This window comes from Sarcophilus harrisii, chromosome 1 (assembly GCF_902635505.1).
Source record: "Sarcophilus harrisii chromosome 1, mSarHar1.11, whole genome shotgun sequence".
NCBI classification, from domain to species: Eukaryota; Metazoa; Chordata; class Mammalia; order Dasyuromorphia; family Dasyuridae; genus Sarcophilus; species Sarcophilus harrisii.
The window spans coordinates 54,114,538-54,134,576 of record NC_045426.1 but is presented as its reverse complement, the minus strand read 5'-3'; the positions used below and the strand labels follow the sequence as shown (position 1 = coordinate 54,134,576).

General features: G+C 43.6%; 2 protein-coding genes across 4 annotated transcripts in view; both read left to right on the top strand.

Annotated features, from left to right (window-relative positions):
• Positions 1-8,540, top strand: part of NR2C2 (nuclear receptor subfamily 2 group C member 2) — a 115,228-nt gene extending 106,688 nt beyond the window's left edge. For all 3 annotated transcript variants that reach the window (XM_031955697.1, XM_031955691.1, XM_031955706.1), the window contains one exon: positions 712-8,540. In XM_031955697.1, coding sequence (XP_031811557.1) covers positions 712-886 — 175 coding nt within the window. In that variant the 3' untranslated portion in view covers positions 887-8,540. The remainder of the gene's footprint in view (positions 1-711) is intronic.
• A 3,643-nt stretch (positions 8,541-12,183) lies between these two features.
• Positions 12,184-19,555, top strand: MRPS25 (mitochondrial ribosomal protein S25). Its single transcript, XM_003762451.4, has 4 exons — positions 12,184-12,379; positions 15,697-15,803; positions 16,316-16,403; positions 18,080-19,555. Exons 1-4 carry the CDS (start codon positions 12,246-12,248, stop codon positions 18,270-18,272), a joined length of 522 nt encoding a protein of 173 aa, XP_003762499.1. The 5' UTR covers positions 12,184-12,245; the 3' UTR covers positions 18,273-19,555.
• Positions 19,556-20,039: the final 484 nt, after the last annotated feature.

The window sequence follows — 20,039 nt, the reverse complement described above, 5'->3', positions numbered from 1 at the left end:
TCTGCTCTATTGATCTTCACTAAGATACCCTCTAGTTCCTAGTTTTCCTCACTATATAACTCTATGTCATTAATATATAAATACTACCTGTGGATAGGAAACTTTGAGATAACATATACCCTTCTTGATCCATATTCCAATCCCAGGTCCCTTCCCACCAACCTTAGCAATAATTCTATCTAATTTGTCTCCTGGTGTTAAGGATATCTTGGTCACACTGCCCATACCTTTTTTACCTATACTTTCTAGATTTGTATACATACATATCTCTTAGGAATTTCTGCCCATCCCTCTTGCAGTTTTATTCCCCATGCTCTAGCTCCTCTCTATGACATCTAACCTGGCGAATAAAAGTTTTTTCTCTCTAACAAGCTGAAAAGGCTTTTATTATAGCCTCAGTAAATGATTGTCATCTAAGAATCAAACTAAGACTAATCATCGAAAGGTTGGCCACCAATTGATGTATTTTTTTAGCCACTGCAATCCATGATTCATGCTTGGGTAAAGAGGATCTTCCATAAGTAAAAACAGAGCAGATGCCCACTTCTGCTCTGATGTATTAAAATGAAGATGTGGTACCATTAAAAGAAGCAGCAACCCAATAATCAAAACACTCAGGAGGAAGAGACCCTGAATTGAAAGGACAGTCCCTTTCCAGTTATAACAGGCTCCAGAGTTTCATTTTCCTAATGTTATGCATTTCTCTTCCAGGCTGGCTCGGATTCTTGTTCGTCTCCCAGCACTCAGGCTGATGAGCTCCAGTATTACTGAAGAACTTTTTTTTACTGGTCTTATTGGCAACGTTTCAATAGACAGCATAATCCCCTACATTCTGAAGATGGAGACTGCAGAGTACAATGGCCAGATAACAGGGACGAACTTATAGTGGGAACAACACATCTTCGTGGATCAAATTCATTTTCATAGAACCAGTAACTACCATTAAGATAGAAAGAAAATAAAAAATAGCGATATTTTGGTATGTACAGATAGTTCCCGTATGTTAACCATTTCCTACCTGGTTTCTTCTCATCTAGGAGGTCCCAAGACTAGCTACTGAAAGCATAGGCTTCTTTTCTGCCACAAGGAATATTTTAATGACTTTTGATTTCAAAAAAAAGAAAAAGAAAAAAAAAAAAAACAAGGCGTCAGATTTCTGAGCAACCTTTTAACTTACTTTGTATTTAGAAGTTGACAAAGGGCAAAAAAAAAATGTTTTATAATGTCAGAGACTAGTATTAAAGAATACTAAAAACAGTATCTGTATATACATATATGACAGTGTCCTTGGGAATATTTAGCAATTTACTACCAGGGTAATGACATGAGCACTTTCTAAGAACTTCTTGTCCACTTGATAATGTTATCAGTATCTTGCCTGTGAATAGGCGAGGAGAAAATGTTCTGTGTCCTTGGCCAAAATGATGATTTCTATGAAAACTTAAAGGGGGACAGAAAAAAGAGACAATCACTTCTACTTAAGGCAGAAAGGCAGCGTGAGTTTGTATGCACATGTTGGTGATGTGCATCTTTAGAGTCCTCAAAAGTACTGAGGGTGTGGTTTCTTTGCGGCATGTCTATAGCACAATTAGCAGCTAAATAACTGCCACAGCCATGGCCCACGCAGGGACAGTCAGTGATCGTGAATGCCCTAGATGGAGCTCTTGATATGATCATGGAAAATCAAGACTTGTTCTAATCGCTGACTCTGAATTGCAGTGCAATTAGTCAGTAATTAACTGCCAAGATAGACATCCAGCCTATCCAGTAACTGAACACATGCCCATACTTCCTGCTGTTGGCTTCCCAGGGTGGTGGGTATTTTGTTGGCTTTTGCAGGCCCACAGTAGTGCTGCTTTGATCAGTCCCAGATAAGTACCAAGTTTTCCATTCCTTGCATTAGTTCCCTGAATTCTCCCATTTCATTTTACATTGATGTCCCACTTGGGTTGGCATTCAGAATTATATTCTATTAAAAAAAAATCATGTGCTCCTGCAGTTAATGACTAAGTAATTGTATTGAGGTCACTAATGTCTTTGGCTTTTGTCCTGGAGAAGTGACTCACAGTATCACGGTATTGATTTGGTATTGATAAGTTCCTTCTTAAACTGAACAGATTATGTGTGACTGGGGATTCTTCTCTGTTGTCATTCAGACAGCAGTCATATTGTTTTTATTGTGTCCTCATCAAACTGCATTGATAAAATGTAACTTTTCTATTTGTAAGGCCAGTCACGAAGATGAGGGCACGGGCATCTGATGTGCAATTTTGTTCATCTACCTTTATAATGGCCAGTTTCACATCTTGGGCTCCTGGGTGTAAGGATTCAAGCAAAGAATATAATATGCCCACTATTACTTTAAAAAATGAGCAGCCCTAGATGATAGGGCATAGATAAAGCATTTAAATTATCTCAGAAGTATGTAAATAAGGGCAAAGTGATTTGTCCAAAGGGAATCTAGATTCACCACAGTTCCTTTTTTATGTGTTCATGCATAAAAGACATGTTTTTTGGTAAGAAAAAACATCCCATAATGTGGAATTCATTATTGCGTCCCTTGGCAGAAGGGTCTGTTAGCTATTACAGGTGGCTGTTTGGAAGTAACAAATATTTTCTTTAGGTAGCTAAATAGGCTGTACAGGCTTCAACATTACCCATTCACAGTAAGACTTTTTCCCTGGCCACACTTGTCCTTTGCCTTACGGGTACGGCTTCTTCCTCATTTTGATCTGCCACATTCCAATAGCTCTCTTTTCATAACAATTGGACAAATTAACTGCCCAGTATTATATACAAGGTGCCAGAGAAAACTCATCACCCCTCGAAATGCACCTGTAGTTCCCTGTGCCACCTTGTTAAATGAGCTAAGTAAAAGCTGCCAAAGCTTTCTGGAATCTCTGCTCAGAATCAACCAAAATTAAGTATTAGTCACTCTTTAAGACGGCCTTTGTTAGTGGGAAGCTCGTTCACTTAAGACATCAGCTCCCCACTTCTGAACTTCAATTTTGGTGGAATATCTCATGGTATTTTTAAATTATGAGCATTTTTTAATTATGTAAATATAAAGAAAAAGAATATTATTTTTCTCTTTGGGGACAAGGTTTGTTTTGTTTTTTGTTGACTTCCCTATGTTTTGAATGATAAAGGAAAAAAGAAATTTGGCCAAAATAATGGAGTTGATGACTGTCTGTAGCAATTCAAAGAATGTGGATAGATGTCAGTTGTAAACAGTAGGTATCCCATAAAAAGTAATACCTTTTTTAAAACAGGCACACTGATGATCATGTGGTATAATTCTAGAAGAACAGTCTGTTGTCTTTCAAGGAGCCATGATGGCTCTGAGCTCCCTCTTGGGAGTGCCTTTGAACAGTGATGGCATTCTAGTTCACCTGATTCCCATTTCATTTGAGGAGTGAGGTGGGGGATGCTTTCCATGTTCATTATGTTGTTTTGATTTTAAACTATCTTATCAAATTGTGTTAGATCATCATAAAACTTAGAATAATGTCTTCAGAGACAAAATTACTTCAGATATATTAGAAGAATGGAATAGAGAGATCACCATAAAATTTATTTTTCTTTTCTTTAAATTACTCAAATGCTAAAACTTTGGTAAAGATTCAACCTTAAGAAAGATTAGGGTTTCTGCTACAGTGACTTCATAGTGCCTGAAGAAACAAGTCAGCTTTGGTTCTTTGTTTACATGATTTTAAACTTCCTTGCCAGTGCTCACCAAACTGCTTTTAAGGAACCAAAATATTTTAAATTTTTGAAACATTTTCCTTGATGCCTAGGTTCTTCTTGATTTTTTTATCAAAGAATAATTTTCCATAAGGACTATTTCAAGTGAATAGGACAGAAATTGTCAAGAGCTTAGGATTGCCTTTATAGCCTTTTTATTTTTGGCCATTGGACAAAGAAAAACAAACTCTTGAATCATGACTTCTTTAAAGGAATTCCTTCCAAAAGGTTGAATTCAAACTTTGATTAAGCCTTAAGTTATGAAATAGTAAATATAGCAAGAAGAGAAATCGGGTCTTTATTCACTTAAGTAATCTGAATGGTAGAAATGAAAGTTGTCTTTAGACAGTGAAAGTCATTTTAGTCTACATTCATAAAGAGAATGCCTTCAAGATGGAGAGTGCTCTTAACAACAGCCAGATAGTTTTAGCTATTAGCTTATTTCCTGGGATAGAGCCATCAACACTTAGATTTTTTTTTTATTTTCAATTTATGAGACATTTTCCCCAGCTCTACACATAACATTCTGCTGCAGTGCAGTCATATATCCAGGAAATATGAAGTTGATATCATTACTGATAAAAAGAGTATGCCTTAAGTCTAAGAATAAAAATAAAAAACACCTACTTCAGAAATTCAGTATCTCCACTTAAAGAAAGATATGGCATTTGGTGATAGGAGAAATGATTATATCCTGTAAACCAGTCCATAGAAATTACCAGGAAGATATTTGGCCCGGGAGAATGAATGCTTCCAGGTATTTTCTTAAAACCTGAATGCAGAAAGGGTTGCTGCTTGGTTCTCTGATTTGGAAATGGAGAAAGAGGGAGAAGGTGGGAACACTTAAGGAAAGAATCTCGAAAGAAACCTGACCCTGAACACTTTTACATTCAACAAAAGTACAAAAAAAGTTGAAATCTATTGTGATATTTATACCATGGCTGTCCCTCAGCCAGGCTTCCACTTACTGCCCTCCTCCCTCAGATGACCGTCAGGAAAGAGATTGTTTCCAGAGTCTCAAGGTAGATATGGCCTTCATTTCCTTCACAAACACATGCCCTTTACTTCTTCTGCTAAATAAAACCTTGTTTTGAAGACTTATGTAGAATCAGTTGATTTTAGAAGACAGTGATCTGACACTTGGAATGGTCTAAATCATATAAGAAAAGAATTAACGTTTTCTGATTTCTGTTAGGTTTACAAAGATCAGAATTTCCAAACAATACTAAGCATTTTTTTTTTTAGAGTAAATATAACATTTCTCTAGTTGTGAAATTTGTGGTTCTGAAGATTTTTTTTTAATATTATTTATTGTCCAATTCTTTTCCAAGAATGTGATGTTTTGAGTTTGTGTGGGGGTTTTTTGTTGTTTTATTTTGTTTTTGCATTTTAAGGTAAATTGTTGTGTGTTAGGTATATAATTCTCCAATTTAGGGATTTTTTTTAGGTTTTGTTAGAGTCAGTGTTTAATTAACTTTGGGTTCATGATGTTTTAGATGCCAGGCTAATGACAGTGTAGCTGCATCTGTTCTATTACAAGCATCTTTATGTTTTTAGCAACCCCTTATATAATTTATTTGTGTCCACACTACAGACCTAGATTTTTAATTTACTTATGGGGTTGATTCATAGAGCTAGAGTTTTATAACCATTTGGCTGGATATGGGAAGTACATTAGGCTGGGGGAGAGGGAAAGAAGAGAAATCCTTGTCCTTCTGGCAGAATTGTATTACAGATCCATCTTAAAGATCCAAGACTTGTTCCATACCACATGTGCATATTGTAGTCATTTTTTGAAGCCAGGACAGCTCCAATTCAGAAACAGTTGTCCATTTTGGTAGACAGACCTCTTACTCAGAATAGAGTCTGGCTGTGAATCATCCCTATTTTCCATTGCAGATTCTACTGTGACCCCCTAACATTTCTTTTACTCCACAGCACCATTTCCTGATGTAGCTTAAATTGGAGTGGGTTCTCAGTTCATTATGAAGTTGGTCCCAGTTGGCAGAGTAGAATACTCAGCTCTACATGCTTCCTTTGATCTCACTTTTTCAAACCCTTTGGATTATGGGAGATTCTTTTTAAAAGAAATATCTCAACTAAGATATAAATGACAAAGAGAGAAAGCCCTAATAGATTTGGGGTTATTTGGGGGGTGGGTTTTATATGCAGGTTTATAAATATCTTCTTTTTGTGCCTCCCAAAATTGTGCATTTCTGCATGTCCTGTATTAGGAATCACTTCAACTATGTACGTGTACAGATTTGTATGTACGTGTGTATGAATGAATGACTTTATAAGTGTTTATACCTTATATATATGTACAGTGTAAATATGTGTGTATGTTTATATATATATGTATATTATGTATACAGATATGTAGCCATGTATTCAAACATTTTTATGTTTAAAGAGAGTTTATGATTGAGTTGCTAATGTGAGCTAAAGTGTCCTCAATGTTTATACAATCCCCCAGCATTGGAGGTTTTCCTAAACCTTTTTATATTTTTCTTATTTGGGTGGTCGGATTGGGGGCGGGGGGAGGGGCGCAATACACCACCCAGGGTAAGAAAAGTTAGCTAAGTCCTAACTGTACGAGTAAAAAAAAGAAAGACAAGATGAAATAAAAACTATTCCAGTAGAATGCACATGTCCATCTATTCCCTAATTATGTAGAAGAGGATATTGGCTTGAGTTCAGAGGGCATGGGACAAGGGGCATTCTAATTCACTGTGTTTAAAATATGGTCATTCAACTTGCTTTCTTCAGTGCCCAAGTTGAAGTACATTGTGAGGTGCAAAACTAAATTCGTGTTGCACTTCTCTGTTTCTCAGAGCACACTGGGAATATCCCACTGTCAACTACAGTTGTCCCAACTCAGATTCAGACATGAAGAATGTTATTTCAGTGATGTGGACTCAGTTTCCAGGAGTGGTGTTAGTTTCCACTCTTCTTGGTGCCTCAGTCAGAAGGATCCTTTCATGCTGACTATGTCTGTTGGTGATAGTGGGAGGGGTGCTGTTTTCTAAGTTCCTGGTGAGGATGGGCTTGGGGAGATGAGGGAAAGGGGAGCCAACAAGCAAAAGATGTCATAGAGAGGGGCAGTTCTAGAAGGTGATATGTATTTTTTTAAAACAGTATTCATTTTTGAAGGAGGAAAAAAATGTATGCATATTTTTACTACTGTTGACTTTTATGTGGCACTTATTTTAGCCAAATTACATTTAGTCACTTAAAATCAGTGGGGAGGGAGTTTACTGCCCATGATTATGCTTACTTTCAACTTTGGAGCTACAAACGGCTCTTGAGAAATGCAGAACCATCCGTTAGATTCCATACTGATCTTTTTGTATTTTGTTTTGTTTTTTTAAACATACCGTTATTTGGATTTACAATTAGAAGTTCCACCTAAGGAGAAAGCTATTATCCACATCAATCATGGTACAGTTTTAAAAAAAAAAAAAAAAGATGGCAACATTTTGGAAGAATTCTCTTGTGGGAAATTGGTTTACAAAAAAGAGCATGCTGCAACAATTTTAGTGACTAACGGAAATATAAGAGGGATAGAATCATATAGGATTTTTAAAAAATACAAAATAAATTGCCACAGAGATTACTGAATTGTTTTGACATTTATGAAAAATTAATAAATGATGGCTATCCCTAATCAAATAGGAGGCTGTGGGAGTTACTGCTTTTCAACATTTTAGGTTTCATCATAAAGTTTTAATAACAATCATCCCATTGATTCTTTCTGAGGAAAGGTGAAGGAAAAAAGAGGTACAAAAAATGAAGTTTTGATGACAACATAATTTTTAAAATATCAAATTTCCTTAAAAGTAGATTGATCATACTGACTGACACCATTTTAACGATAAACAGGATTTTAAAGAAAAGGCACTCATATAGTGAGTGGTATGATAAGTGAGGAAAGGAAGAGTGTGTCAAGGCTTTTTGTGTATTTTATGTTTAATGCATAGATTTTTGATTAACCCGGGAAGTGTGAAGACCTTTTTTTGTATATTTACATACACCTAGCACCTAGGAAGCCATATTGGAGAGGATCTGCCATTATTGCTTCCTCAGAATGTTTATTTTATGTTTTAGTTAATAATGAAATGAAGAGCTTTCACTTTAAGCAGGGGTCTTATGTAGGAGAAGTACAATAATCATTTAAATTACCATAGCACCATGAAAAGAAAGCTGCTGCCACATAAAATTCAAGGACTGGACTGTCTCTGGAGAGTCTGCTATTCTCCAGAATGCTTTGTCAACCTGTTTTCCCCTTGGTTTTCGGACTGACAACCCGCACTCTCTCTGTAGGCCCAGCCTGGCCTCCTCTCCCTGCTGCTCGCTGTGCTGTACCCGAGGCTGCATCTTCAGTCTCAGGAAATAGTGCCGCTCCAGACATCGGGCGTCGTTTGCCATGGGACCTTTTCTGTAACCTCTGCTCTTCATCCTTAGCAAGTGTTGTTTATGCCGTTACATTGGAATTCCAGGTTTCAAACCTGCTGGAGGCTGTTGCTTCTCCCAGCTCTGTAGAAATCGACTTTGTATGTGTGATGGCATCTAAAAAAATAATAGCATGTTCTTTTTTATCTGGATTTTATATCTAATCAATGTCTTCAGACACGAAGAGGAATTTGCATTGTTGTGTTTGTATATAGAGTATTGCAGTGCATGAATTAGCTTATGCATTTTATTAAATGCTGTTTAAATGTGGCATTATATTGTTGTGGCTTAATACTACTACCTAAATGAGGTTTATACTATTAAAAGTGAATTATAAATGGAAATGTATCTTTGACTTTGTTTTTTAAATAAATTGTAATAGAATGGTGGGTTTTATAGACTCCCCTTCCTGTTACCTGAACACTCTTTTCAACTACTCCTAATCTGTTTTAGAAACTATTGTTTCTATAAAGATGTTTCCTATCCAAAGAAAACTTGAGCTGTATACTCTTTCTTATAAAATTTTATACTTGGGGAATCATTAGTATTTTTTAGAGCTGGAAAAAAGAGTGTGGCAGCTAGGTGGCCTAGTGGATAGAATGTTGGCCCTGCAGTCAGGAGTACTTGAGTTCAAATCCAATCTTACTGTGTAATCCTGAGCGAGTCACTTATCCTACATTACCTCCCCCCCCACCCCCCCAAAAAAAAACCATAAAAAAATAAACATTGCCTAGTTCTACTGGAAATGGAATTGCCATTTGAGTCAGAGAGCCTGAACTTAAGTATCTCCTCTCAGAAGCCAGATAACTGAGGAAGTCTGTAAAGGAAATGGTCTTTAATTACATATAAGAAAAAATTTAATAATTTGGGAAGTCTAGAATTCTCCCCTTCTTCTAAAGTCCTGATTAAGCTGATAGTGAGCCCAAGGCTGAGGTGACCAAGATATAGGGAAGGTGAAATGATGTCGCTCAGGCCCTCAAATTTTTTTTTTTTCAGATTAATATCCTTTATTCATGAACCTAGTTGTGGTACTCTGCTCAAAACTTTTAGTCTTCCTATTGCAATTGAATACAAGATTCAGAGTACTCAGTCTGACATTCAGGATCCCTCTATAATATGGTGTTATTCCTTCTTTCCTGTCTTTACTCATATTACTCTCCTATACATTCTCTACATTCCCACAAAATTATTTTCAGTTTTTCATACATGTTTTATTCTTTTCCACATGTGCCTTTGCTTATAATGTTTCTGTTGAGGAATGTTCCTCTGTCACTTATCCTTTCTTTTTCTTTCTTTTTTTTTTTTAATTATATTAACTTTTTATTGACAGAACCCATGCCAGGGTAAATTTTTTACAACATTATCCTTTGCACTCACTCCTGTTCCAATTTTTCCCTCCCACCCTCCACCCCCTCCCTCAGATGGCAAGCAGTCCTATATATGTTGAATATGTTATAGTATATCCTAGATACAATATATGTGTGCAGAACCAAACAGTTCTCTAGTTGCTCAGGGAGAATTGGATTTAGAAGGTAAAAATAACCCGGGAAGAAAAACAAAAATGCAAACAGTTTACATTCATTTCCCAGTGTTCTTTCTTTGGGTGTAGTATTGTTGTTGAAGTATATAATGATCTCCTGGTTCTGCTCATTTCACTTAGCATCAGTTCATGTCATTCTCTCCAAGCCTCTCTGTATTCATCCTGCTGGTCATTTCTTACTGAACAATAATATTCCATAACATTCATATACCACAATTTACCCAACCATTCTCCAATTGATGGGCATCCATTCATTTTCCAGTTTCTGGCCACTACAAACAGGGCTGCCACAAACATTTTGGCACATAGAGGTCCCTTTCCCTTCTTTATGATCTCCTTGGGGTATAAGCCCAGTAGAAACACTGCTGGATCAAAGGGTATGCACAGTTTGATAACTTTTGGGGCATAATTCCAGATTGCTCTCCAGAATGATTGGATTCGTTCACAACTCCACCAACAATGCATCAGTGTCCCAGTTTTCCCGCATCCCCTCCAACAACCATCATCATTTTTTCCTGTCATTCTAGCCCATCTGACAGGTGTGTAGTGGTAGCTCAGAGTTGTCTTAATTTGCATTTCTCTGATTAATAATGATTTGGAACACTTTCATATGAGTGGTAATAGTTTCAATTTCATCATCTGAAAACTGTCTGTTCATATCCTTTGACCATTTGTCAATTGGAGAATAGGCCCTCAATTTTTCATATAAACCATTTCCCAGTATGTTAACCAGAGTTGATTACAGCTTCTCAAAAACACCTACTCTTCAAAGGGTATATAATGTGAGCCTACCACCAGAACTGTCTTTGATCTGTCAGGGACCAAAGCCAATCTTGGTCTTATTAATAAAATGATTAAATTGTCCAGAAATCATGTCTCAAAAATTTTTAATCACTACACCTACAGATTTCACAAGCTTCTGAGGAGTGAATGACATAACATTTGTGAAGTATTTTATAACCCCAAACCAAATATGAAAAACGGCACAAGGTAGCAGAAAGACACTAACCTTAGAATCTGTAATAATAATAATTGAAGCCTTAACTGCCTTTTCTAACAAAATAAGTTCTAAATAAGTTGCCAAGTTTTCAAGCAGGGACTTTCCTGTATTTGTGAAATCTTAGCTCCAGGACCTTCCCTCCCCCCCAACCCCCCCATAAAACTTTTCTTTAATAGCACACACACACACGTGTGTATACAGGTAAATATAAATATGTTTAATATAAATGTAAAATCTGTTCTAGATATGTCACTAAACACTGAGTAAGCGGGGTGATGTATCTCTCACTTATCCGCTTTGAGCCTCAGTGTGTTCATTTTCAAACTGAAAGGGTTAGATAATCTCTTTTGGATCTTCAAATGCTATTCCCTTCCCAAGGCCAAACAGGTAACAGCTAAGTATGAAGGCGGGGATTCCAACCCAAACACAAACTGTTCTTTTCCTGCCCTGGAGTAATAAGCCCTTTCCTGTTCTTACGCCCAAACCACAGAGTGGTACGTAGTGAGCGAGGAACAAGAAAGGACCTGCGCTGGATAATGAAACAGAGCGTCCCGTGCACGTTCCAGGACGCGACATCCGGGGCCCCGCCGCACCCGGGGCCGGACTCCTCGGGCCCCCGTGGGTGGTTTCCTTGGCAGAGACGCCGCTGGCGGACAAGGGACCGCCGAGGCAACGAGCTCGGGGATTGGCCCAGCGTCGCCCGGCTAACAGATGCCCGAGGCCGCATCTTCTTCCCCGCAAGGCCAGCGCTCAAAGAGAGACGGGACGTGAGCACAGGCAGTGATGGATCACGCGTGCACCGCCGCCCGAAGCGTCGGTGTCCCTGCTGGTGGGGGCTCCGCGGGGCCCCAAGCTTCCGCAGTGACGGGCACAAGGGGACGGCCGAATCCCGGTGCTGTTTCCGCAGCTGGAGGACGCCCTTGGTCCAGGACGGGGCAGCTCCCCGCCCCAAGGGCTGTAGCGGCCGCCAGCCTCCGCCCCACCTCCTGCCCCCGGCCGCCGACTCCAGAGGCGCAGCTCGCCCCGCCCCCAACTCGGCTATCTCAGCCGCCGAACCACGACTCCCAAGCGGCTTCGCGGCGGCGCCTGCGCAGCGCCAAGGGCCGCGGAACCTGCGCGGATCCGCTCGGTAGGAGGAAGTGCTGAGAGTTTGAGGCCGGCTCTCCATAACTACATCTCCCAAGCTGCCTCACAGGAACTCCTGCCGCAGATTTGCGCAGTAAGCGGGAGCGCCGGGACTACGGGGCTGGGAGGCTTCAGAACCACATCTCCCAGGCTGCCCCGCGGCGGCGCCTGCGCAATGCTCCGGGATGCATGCCGAGGCCGCGCGAATCTGCGCAGCAGGCGGGAGTGCCGGGACTACAGGGCTGGGAGGCTTCAGAACCACATCTCCCAGGCTGCCCCGCGGAGGCGCCTGCGCTCAGGGATGCATGCTGAGGCTGCGCAAATCTGCGCAGTAGGCGAGAGTGCGCTCCGGTTCACGTTCCCCTCACCGACCCCGCCGCCGCGATGCCGATGAAAGGGCGCTTCCCCATCCGCCGGACCTTGCAGTACCTGAACCAGGGCGACGTCATATTTAAGAGCTCGGTCAGGATCATGACGGTGAATTACAACACCCACGGGGAGCTGAGCGAGGGAGCCAGGTCAGTGAGCGCGCCCGTCCCAGAGAGGGAAAACCGAGGCCGGGGGGCGGGGGGCAGGGGCTGAGGCTCGGGGGCGGAGCCAGGTCAGTGAGCGCGGCCGGGCCGCACAGGCGCGCCCGTCCCAGAGGGAAAACCGAGGCCGGGGGGCCGGGGGGCGGAGCCAGGTCAGTGAGCGCGGCCGGGCCGCACAGGCGCGCCTGTCCCAGAGGGAAAACCGAGGCCGGGAGGCCGGGGGGAGGGGCCGGAGGAGGGGGCGGAGCCAGGTCAGTGAGCGCGGCCGGGCCGCACAGGCGCGCCCGTCCCAGAGAGGGAAAACCGAGGCCGGGGGGCCGGGGGGCGGAGCCAGGTCAGTGAGCGCGGCCCGGCCGCACAGGCGCGCCCGTCCCAGAGGGAAAACCGAGGCCGGGAGGCCGGGGGGAGGGGCCGGAGGAGGGGGCGGAGCCAGGTCAGTGAGCACGGCCCTCCTAGGGACAGAAAACCGAGGCCGGGGAGCCGGGGACGAAGGCCAGGGAGCCGGGGGACGAGGGCCGGGGCCGGGGGCCGGACCCCTCACTGGGCCCGCTGCGTTGCGGGAGGTCCCCTGCCTGTCCAGCCAGGGGCAAGAGTGCCGGGCGCGAGTTCTTACTCTGAGGCTTTTCATGCAGCGGGGCCTTGGGCCCTGGTTCTTCCCAGGCTCCCCTGCCGGTGGCACTTACTAAGTGTGTAATCCTGTGCGCATTAATTAGGCACCTGCTGGGTGCCGGGGAGTTGGGCACTAAAAGGCAGACTGAGGACCGGGCCTTGTCCCCAGGAAGGTTGTGGGGCCCCCCCCGCCAAGGAGACCCCCCCTTTTTCCTGCGCTTGGAGGCGCCGCTTGCTTGCACGTTGCTCTCAGCCCCTGGCTTGGCATCTAGCAGGGACAGGGTAAGTGCCCGTTGACTCGTGTCCCGCTGTTCCCGCCTTCCCCAAGAGCCCTCACTCAAGGCCCGCAGAGTCTGAGCCCGGGGGAGGTGCCCCACACAGACTTCCCTCCGGGTTCCTTCCCCGTCACAAGCCGTTTGTGCTTCCCGTGCTCCCCCCCGAAGGTAGTTCCGGGCATCCCCCCAGCCGGAGTGGCCCCCGAGGTGTGTGGGGTATGTGGGAATAAGGGGAGCGGGGGGGCCCCGGGGGGGGCCGGGGGGGGGGGGGGGGGGGGGGGGGAAGGGAGGGGCAGCAGCCGCAGCCGCCTCCTTTCTCCAGGCTGTTGCAACCCTAGGTCAGAAAAGGCCTGAGGCCCGAACCTTCCAGGATTGTCTTCCTTGTGGCCTCGGGGAAGCCTCCCAGCCGGCCTCCCTCCTCCTCTCTGGAGCTGGCTTTCCCGGGCCCCTTCCCCAGTCCTGCGGCCTGGTTGTCGCTGCCACTGAGAAGCAGACCCTTGGATCCAGTGCCCGGAGCCGTCCTCCTGCAGGGATCATGGGGGAGGTGGCAGGCCCTTCCCTCCCGCAGTGGCACCGGAGCTGCTCCCTTTGTGGGCTGCGTTACCCCGGGCCACAGGGCCTGGGTCTGTGCTCGGCCCCCTCCCCAGGGGTGTGGCGGGCACCCCTTGTCACCTCCTGGGGCAGCCCAGCCACCACTCTTCCATTTGTCATTCTTCAATCCTGCCCCACTCTCCATGACCCCATTAGGGATTTTCTTGGCAAAGATACTGCAGTGGTTTGCCATTCCCTTCTCCAGCTCGCTTTACAGATGAGGAAACTGAGGCAGACGGGGTTAAATGACTTGGCCAGGGTCATCCAGCTAGGAAGTATCTTGGTGGGCTTGAAATTCCCTGACTCCAGGCCTGCACTCTGCACCGTGGGCACTCTCAGCACCATCCACTCCAGGGCAGCTGGGATTGATAGGAAAGCTTCTTACCCAGGTTTCAGAGCTCCCTCCGCTTCCCTCTGGGGCCCAGCACCGTGTGGCAGCTCGACCATGAGCTGGGTCTTTCAGATCCTTGAAGAGAGTTTATTAAATTTCTCGGTCTGCATCATCTCTCATTGTCAACACTCGCACATTCATCTCTCTCTCTCTCTCTCTCTCTCTCTCTCTCTCTCTCTCTCTCTCTCTCTCGTCCTCCCCTCCCTATTTATATATAAAGTTTTTGTGTTTGACTTAAGTACATTTGCAGTAATTAGTTCATTGAGTTTGCGGGCTATTTACTACAGGAGAGTGAGTTTTCTTGGGTCCTAAAGGCCCGCTTCTAGGCTTCAGGGAAGCCTTTATTTGCAGCTCCATGTATTCTAAGTGGGCCCAGGTTGTTTTTTACCCTGTACTTCTTGCCTTTCATGATGACCTTGTCTGGCCTTGAGAAGAACCTTCATCTGTGCGTTAGAGCAGGGGACCAGTGACCACAGCACAATGTCACGTCATTATTTTCACATGACATCTTTCTTGGAGTCCAAGTCACCAGTCATTAAGCACCTACAATGAGTGACAAGATAGAGATCCAGAGGGGGAGAGGACCCCAGAGGTTACTGAGTCTGTTTTACAGATGAGGAAACACACCCTGGGGGTTCATGCCAAGAATAGATAAGAAGCAGCCCTGTGCAGCTCCAGGAGCTTATTTGCCCAAAGTCTCAAGAATTGGGTAAAACCCGTCCCTTGATTCCAGAGCCGTTGCTTTTTTCTCTCTCCAATTGCCTGTGTTTGTAACACACTCATTCTTGAGAGGGGAGCAGAATATGTGAGTAACATGTTCTAGGGGCAGTCTAGAAAACACCTTCCTGTTCTCAGCAATCCACGTAGAGACCTGGGCCCTGCAAGAGCCAAATCCATGGCAGGGGTAGCGGACGGGGACCACCGTCAGCCTCTTCAGTCCAAGTGCTCACACGGTGCTGTCGCCCACCTTTCCCACCATAGGGTTATCTGCCTCAGTTTGTCCAGTTGTCAACAGGACAGGACATTCTGAAATGTGGCCCTAACCCAGTATTCCTTGACTCCCCCTTCCCCCCCCACCTCCCATGAAACTGCGAGGAGAGATATCACACACCATTCCTCCGCTTTCTCTGGAAGGTAAAAAGGGGAGGAAGCGCCCTGAGGTGACATGGGTCGGGGTCCCCTGTCCCCCTAGTCCAGGGCTGCTGGCATGTAGTTTTGGGTACGGAGCCCTGGGGAGGGAACAGTATTGGGTCTGCATTCTGGCCCTGGTTCTGCACCAGCCCGTTCCAGCCTTTGTTAACAAATTCTCCTCAGAGGCCTCCCGCTATGGTGGGTAACCCGGGGAAAACAGCGCCCAGATTCATGGCTGCTGAAGGTGTCCATGGATGTCATTCTTGTACCTCCTAATAGTCTTTCCTGGTTTTTTTTCCCCTTTGTAGGAAATTTGTGTTTTTCAACATTCCTCAGATTCAGTACAAAAACCCTTGGGTGCAGATCATGATGTTCAAGAACATGACGCCATCGCCGTTCCTGCGGTTTTATTTGGGTGAGTGGGCGGGGCTGGCGGCCAGGCTGCGGGAGTGCCTACGCTCTCCTGCCAGCCACAGGCTCTAGCTGCGGCCCCAGAGCCCGGGTTTGCCAGCAGCAGCCACCGAGGCTCAAGGCCTGGCTTTTAACATTCTGCCTCTCAACTCATTGGACCAGTGACCCTCCTTAGCTCTTTATCAGCAGGCCAAGCCTAACCTCTTTCTATAAGACACTTAATCTGAGTTCAGATTGCAAAATGAAGCTGCCTTCTAGGGGCTTTGCCAGGCGAGGCTCAAATAGGGGAACTTCGGGGTGCAGATTGCCCCCGATGGGTGGTGTGCGTTCCCTTAGAGGACCAGCTTTCTTCAGGTACTGAGGATGTGCTGGATTCTGCCCCTTCCTTCTCTGCTTCCCGGCAGTGTTCCTTTCCCTTGTGTCCCTTTCTTTGGTGAATTGGTGTCAAACATGAGAACTGGGGCCTGGACTGGTGAAGGGGTCATGGTAGGATCCTGTACTGTGCTTCTTCTCTAGATTCCGGTGAACAGGTCCTGGTGGACGTGGAGGACAAGAGCAACAAAGAGATCATGCAGCACATCAAAAAGATCCTGGGGAAAACCGAGTAAGTTGCTTGGGGGCTAATTGGTGGCCATAGGAAAAAGTACAAAAGAGTGGTTGGCACATGAGGGTAAGAAAGAGCAGGTTTCAGGTACCCACAGTCTCCTGGATCCACAATCACTGGAGAGCTCCCACTTACATTGGGGGTACTCCACCTTCTGGAACTACTCCCCTTGATGGACAGTGATCACTAGCATAATGGGTCCTGACAGAACGCTCCCTCTAGCGTGTGCTGAGGTCTCAGGCACAGCTCATTTGGTAATCGGGAGGCTTTCTGATCACTTAAACAGGTTGGCTAACATTGTTAAGTGTTTGTTAAAACCACAAGGGACTGTGATAGTTGCCGTCTCAGTGTTTTTGCTTTATAATTGTCAACTTTTGAAAAGTCATTCATCTTAAAACAAAACCAGAAACAACCTGACCTACAGTGCATGGTAGAGGGCCACAGCCACTTAAAGTCATTAAGTAATCATCTTACAGCACACTTAATCTGAGATCATCATGCTTTTTTCTTTTTATTTTTTTAATCCAAAATACAACCCAAAGTTTTTTTTTTTGTTTTGGTTTTTTTTGTTTGTTTGTTTGTTTTTTGTTTTTCAGAAAAAGGTTTTGCCACAACTCATGCTGAATCTAGCTTGGAATTATAGTCTCCTCCCAGTCATTCTAGCTCCTGCATAAATTTTCTAAGCATTAATCCTTGACTCTTCTTTGTTGGTCTTAAAGTACTGTAAAGGTGAAGTGAAAGTCTCTACCTTTCCAGCTTCCCCAATTTTAGGCTCTTTCTACATGTAAGCATAAAAGAAAGAAGAGAAAGGCTTGGTGCCTCTTTTTCCATAATCCAGAAGAGATCTTTCACTTCAATTTTTATTGTCCCGTCGGTTTTTTCTAGTAGGGAGTTAGTGGCTTAATTTTTACACAATAGCTGATTTTATAGACTGCTTTTATTCTAAACAAAATGTCTTAATTATCAGCAAAAGTGTGTTAACAAGGGCTTAAAAACTGGTTTCATCATCGGTACTGTTGGCATTTCGGGAAAAAGGATTCTGGGAAGAAATTCTTAGTATCAGCACGCATGTACCTTACTGTATGCATCAAGAGTATGTGGGTGTTCCTGGCTGTGTGACCCTGGGCAAGTCACTTAACCTCAATTGCCTCAGCAAAAAAAAAAAAAAAGAGAGAGAGAGAATATATGAGAGGATTTCTAAATCCCTTTCCCCAGGCTGAGGATGATTTGGGGGAATGCAACCTAGTTTTTGGATTGCCTCCAAGGGAAGTAAATCTGGCCAGTGGTGGGATGTTCCCTGTAAATGATACGAGGCTTCTGCTCACCACCTATCCTGGGCTTGTCACCGAATTGACTGGTCTTTGTAACCATAATAAACAGTTGCTATCATTATTCTTTCTTTGAGAGGGGAAATGTTGACCTAAGTTTTTATTTTACATTTTAGAAGGGGAATGAGGCACGAGTCCCAAGATAAATTGGGAATGTAGCAATAGAACCTAGGTTTAATATTTATTCCAGTTCTGCCATCAGTAAAACACTGAGCAGTGATTGGTGAAGAGGTACAGCATAGTGGAATGCTTCCAGACCAGCAGATTCTCCCCCTTCTTTTTGTTAATTGACCCAAAGGAAAATTGTCTGAATATCACTTCACTGGGTCTCATCATTTTTTTTGACAGGGAAGTCCTCAAGATGGAAGAGCTAGAGAAAAAGAAGCTTTCTCACCCAGCTAATTTTGGACCCAAAAAGTATTGCCTGCGGGAATGTATTTGTGAAGTAGAAGGACAGGTCCCCTGTCCGGCTGTCGTTCCTTTGCCCAAGGAGATGACGGGCAAGTACAAAGCTGCTCTGAAAGCCAGTGCCCAAGACTGAGGGCCCACTGTGGAGACTTCGGATGCCTGGGACATCCAGGCCGGTGCTGAAAGCCACGGGCCTTAGAGACCAAGTGAGACCAAGGCAGAGATTCACGCAGTCTCAGCAGCTGGGAAGCTCCGAGACCTCTCCAGAGCCCAGGAAGGCCCAAGCTACCTTGTATTCCAAAGGACCCATTTTGGAGACTTGGCACAAGACTAGAGGAAGAAGACAAAACAACAAGGCTGGGGGATAGAAGAGAAAAGACTTGTTTTGCTAATAAAACACTGTGTTGCTTCTAAAAATGTGATTTCCTAGTTCTCTAAGACAAGGGAACATTTTTACTAAGAGATGCATTTGTTTACTGGGTAGTGACGATGTAAAAACTGCCTAGAGTTGGTATCATCAGGTCTCTAAGCCTCTCTTTGACCCAACTTGATGTATTTTGATGCCAAGTCGTCCCCACCCCCATATTCTAGCCTTCATAACCATGAGACTGCTGTGTTTTAAGGGCTGCAAGTGATAATGGGCTTTCAACATTTATGCAACAATAACATAAAAGTCTTTAAAGGTATTGTGTGAAATTAAGAGATTTTAATTGCAGTTATGGGGATGATAATTTAGTGTCAGCATTTCAACCTAAATTTTGTTTTCATATCAAGGTGAATTTAAACTGCAGTCTATCAATCAATTACATGGTATTAAATATCCCATACACAACTGTGTGGGATCAGTTTGCTTTTAAAAGGTCCAGTTCTTTACACTGAGGCATTAAAACCTAGAAATAGTTAACAAAGGCTTGATTCCCTTCTTTCTGGTAACTGGGTACTTGCTTATAGTTCCTGAGTCCTTCAGGAGAAAGAAACACAGTTGTTAGGAGAACTAGCAGTGACCAACCAGAATGCAACTGGAAACCTTTGACGTGTCTTATCACACCAGCATGGAGTCTAGAAGACCTGAGATCAGATCTAAGGTCAGGCACTTACTAGTCCAGCCCTGTGTGGCCCTGGGCAAGGCAATTGACCTGTTTCCTAATAATAGCACCTCTCCCCCAAGGTGTGAGGATCAAATGAAATAAGGGGAATAAGCATCCTTATCACCCAAGCACAGTGTCTGGCACATAAGAAGTGCTATAGAAATATTGATGATTATTATGTAGTTAGCTAAAGGTAAGACAGAAAAAGGAAACTAATAAAGTTAGTGAAACAAAACTAGTAAAAGTACAATGGGGGACTGGAGCCTGCGGGCGATATGAATAGAGCTAATGGAAAGAGGATTGTTTTGAAACAGATTAAGCTAGAAAATAAATGAGAGAAAAATTCAAATTTGGTGTGTGTGGGCTATTACAGATAAATGATAGTGGAAAGTAAAGCTTAAACTTTAAATATTAATGGATTAACCTATCTGATAAAATGAGAAAGAATGACAAAATTTGTTGCTTATATAGAAGAGAACTCCCTTTCTGCTGAAAACTGATAAAACTGGAAATCAATCTGGCAACAATTATACTCAGACTGGCACATTTTACACCATATTCCACAATATATTCTAAATGATGTGTGACTAATGTTTGTTAGAGATCAAACTAATAAAAAATTAGGAACAGATTACATCTCTCTCAGGTATGGATGGAATATACATTTTAACCAAAGGGAAAAGGCACAGAAAATTAAAAGATGAGTCATTACATGAAACTGAAAAACTTCTGCACAGACAAAATTAACATGCCTAGGATAAGGGAGGTGATCAAAAGGGGAAAAATGTGTATACCATACACATACCTTATTC

What these genes read in the sequence shown, in the direction of transcription:
- MRPS25 (XM_003762451.4), top strand. Translation starts at nt 12,246, where the DNA reads ATGCCGATGAAAGGGCGCTTCCCCATCCGCCGGACCTTGCAGTACCTG. An exon ending in GAGCTGAGCGAGGGAGCCAG is followed by an intron (nt 12,380 to 15,696) that starts GTCAGTGAGCGC and finishes TCCCCTTTGTAG; the next exon opens with GAAATTTGTGTTTTTCAACA. An exon ending in GTTCCTGCGGTTTTATTTGG is followed by an intron (nt 15,804 to 16,315) that starts GTGAGTGGGCGG and finishes CTTCTTCTCTAG; the next exon opens with ATTCCGGTGAACAGGTCCTG.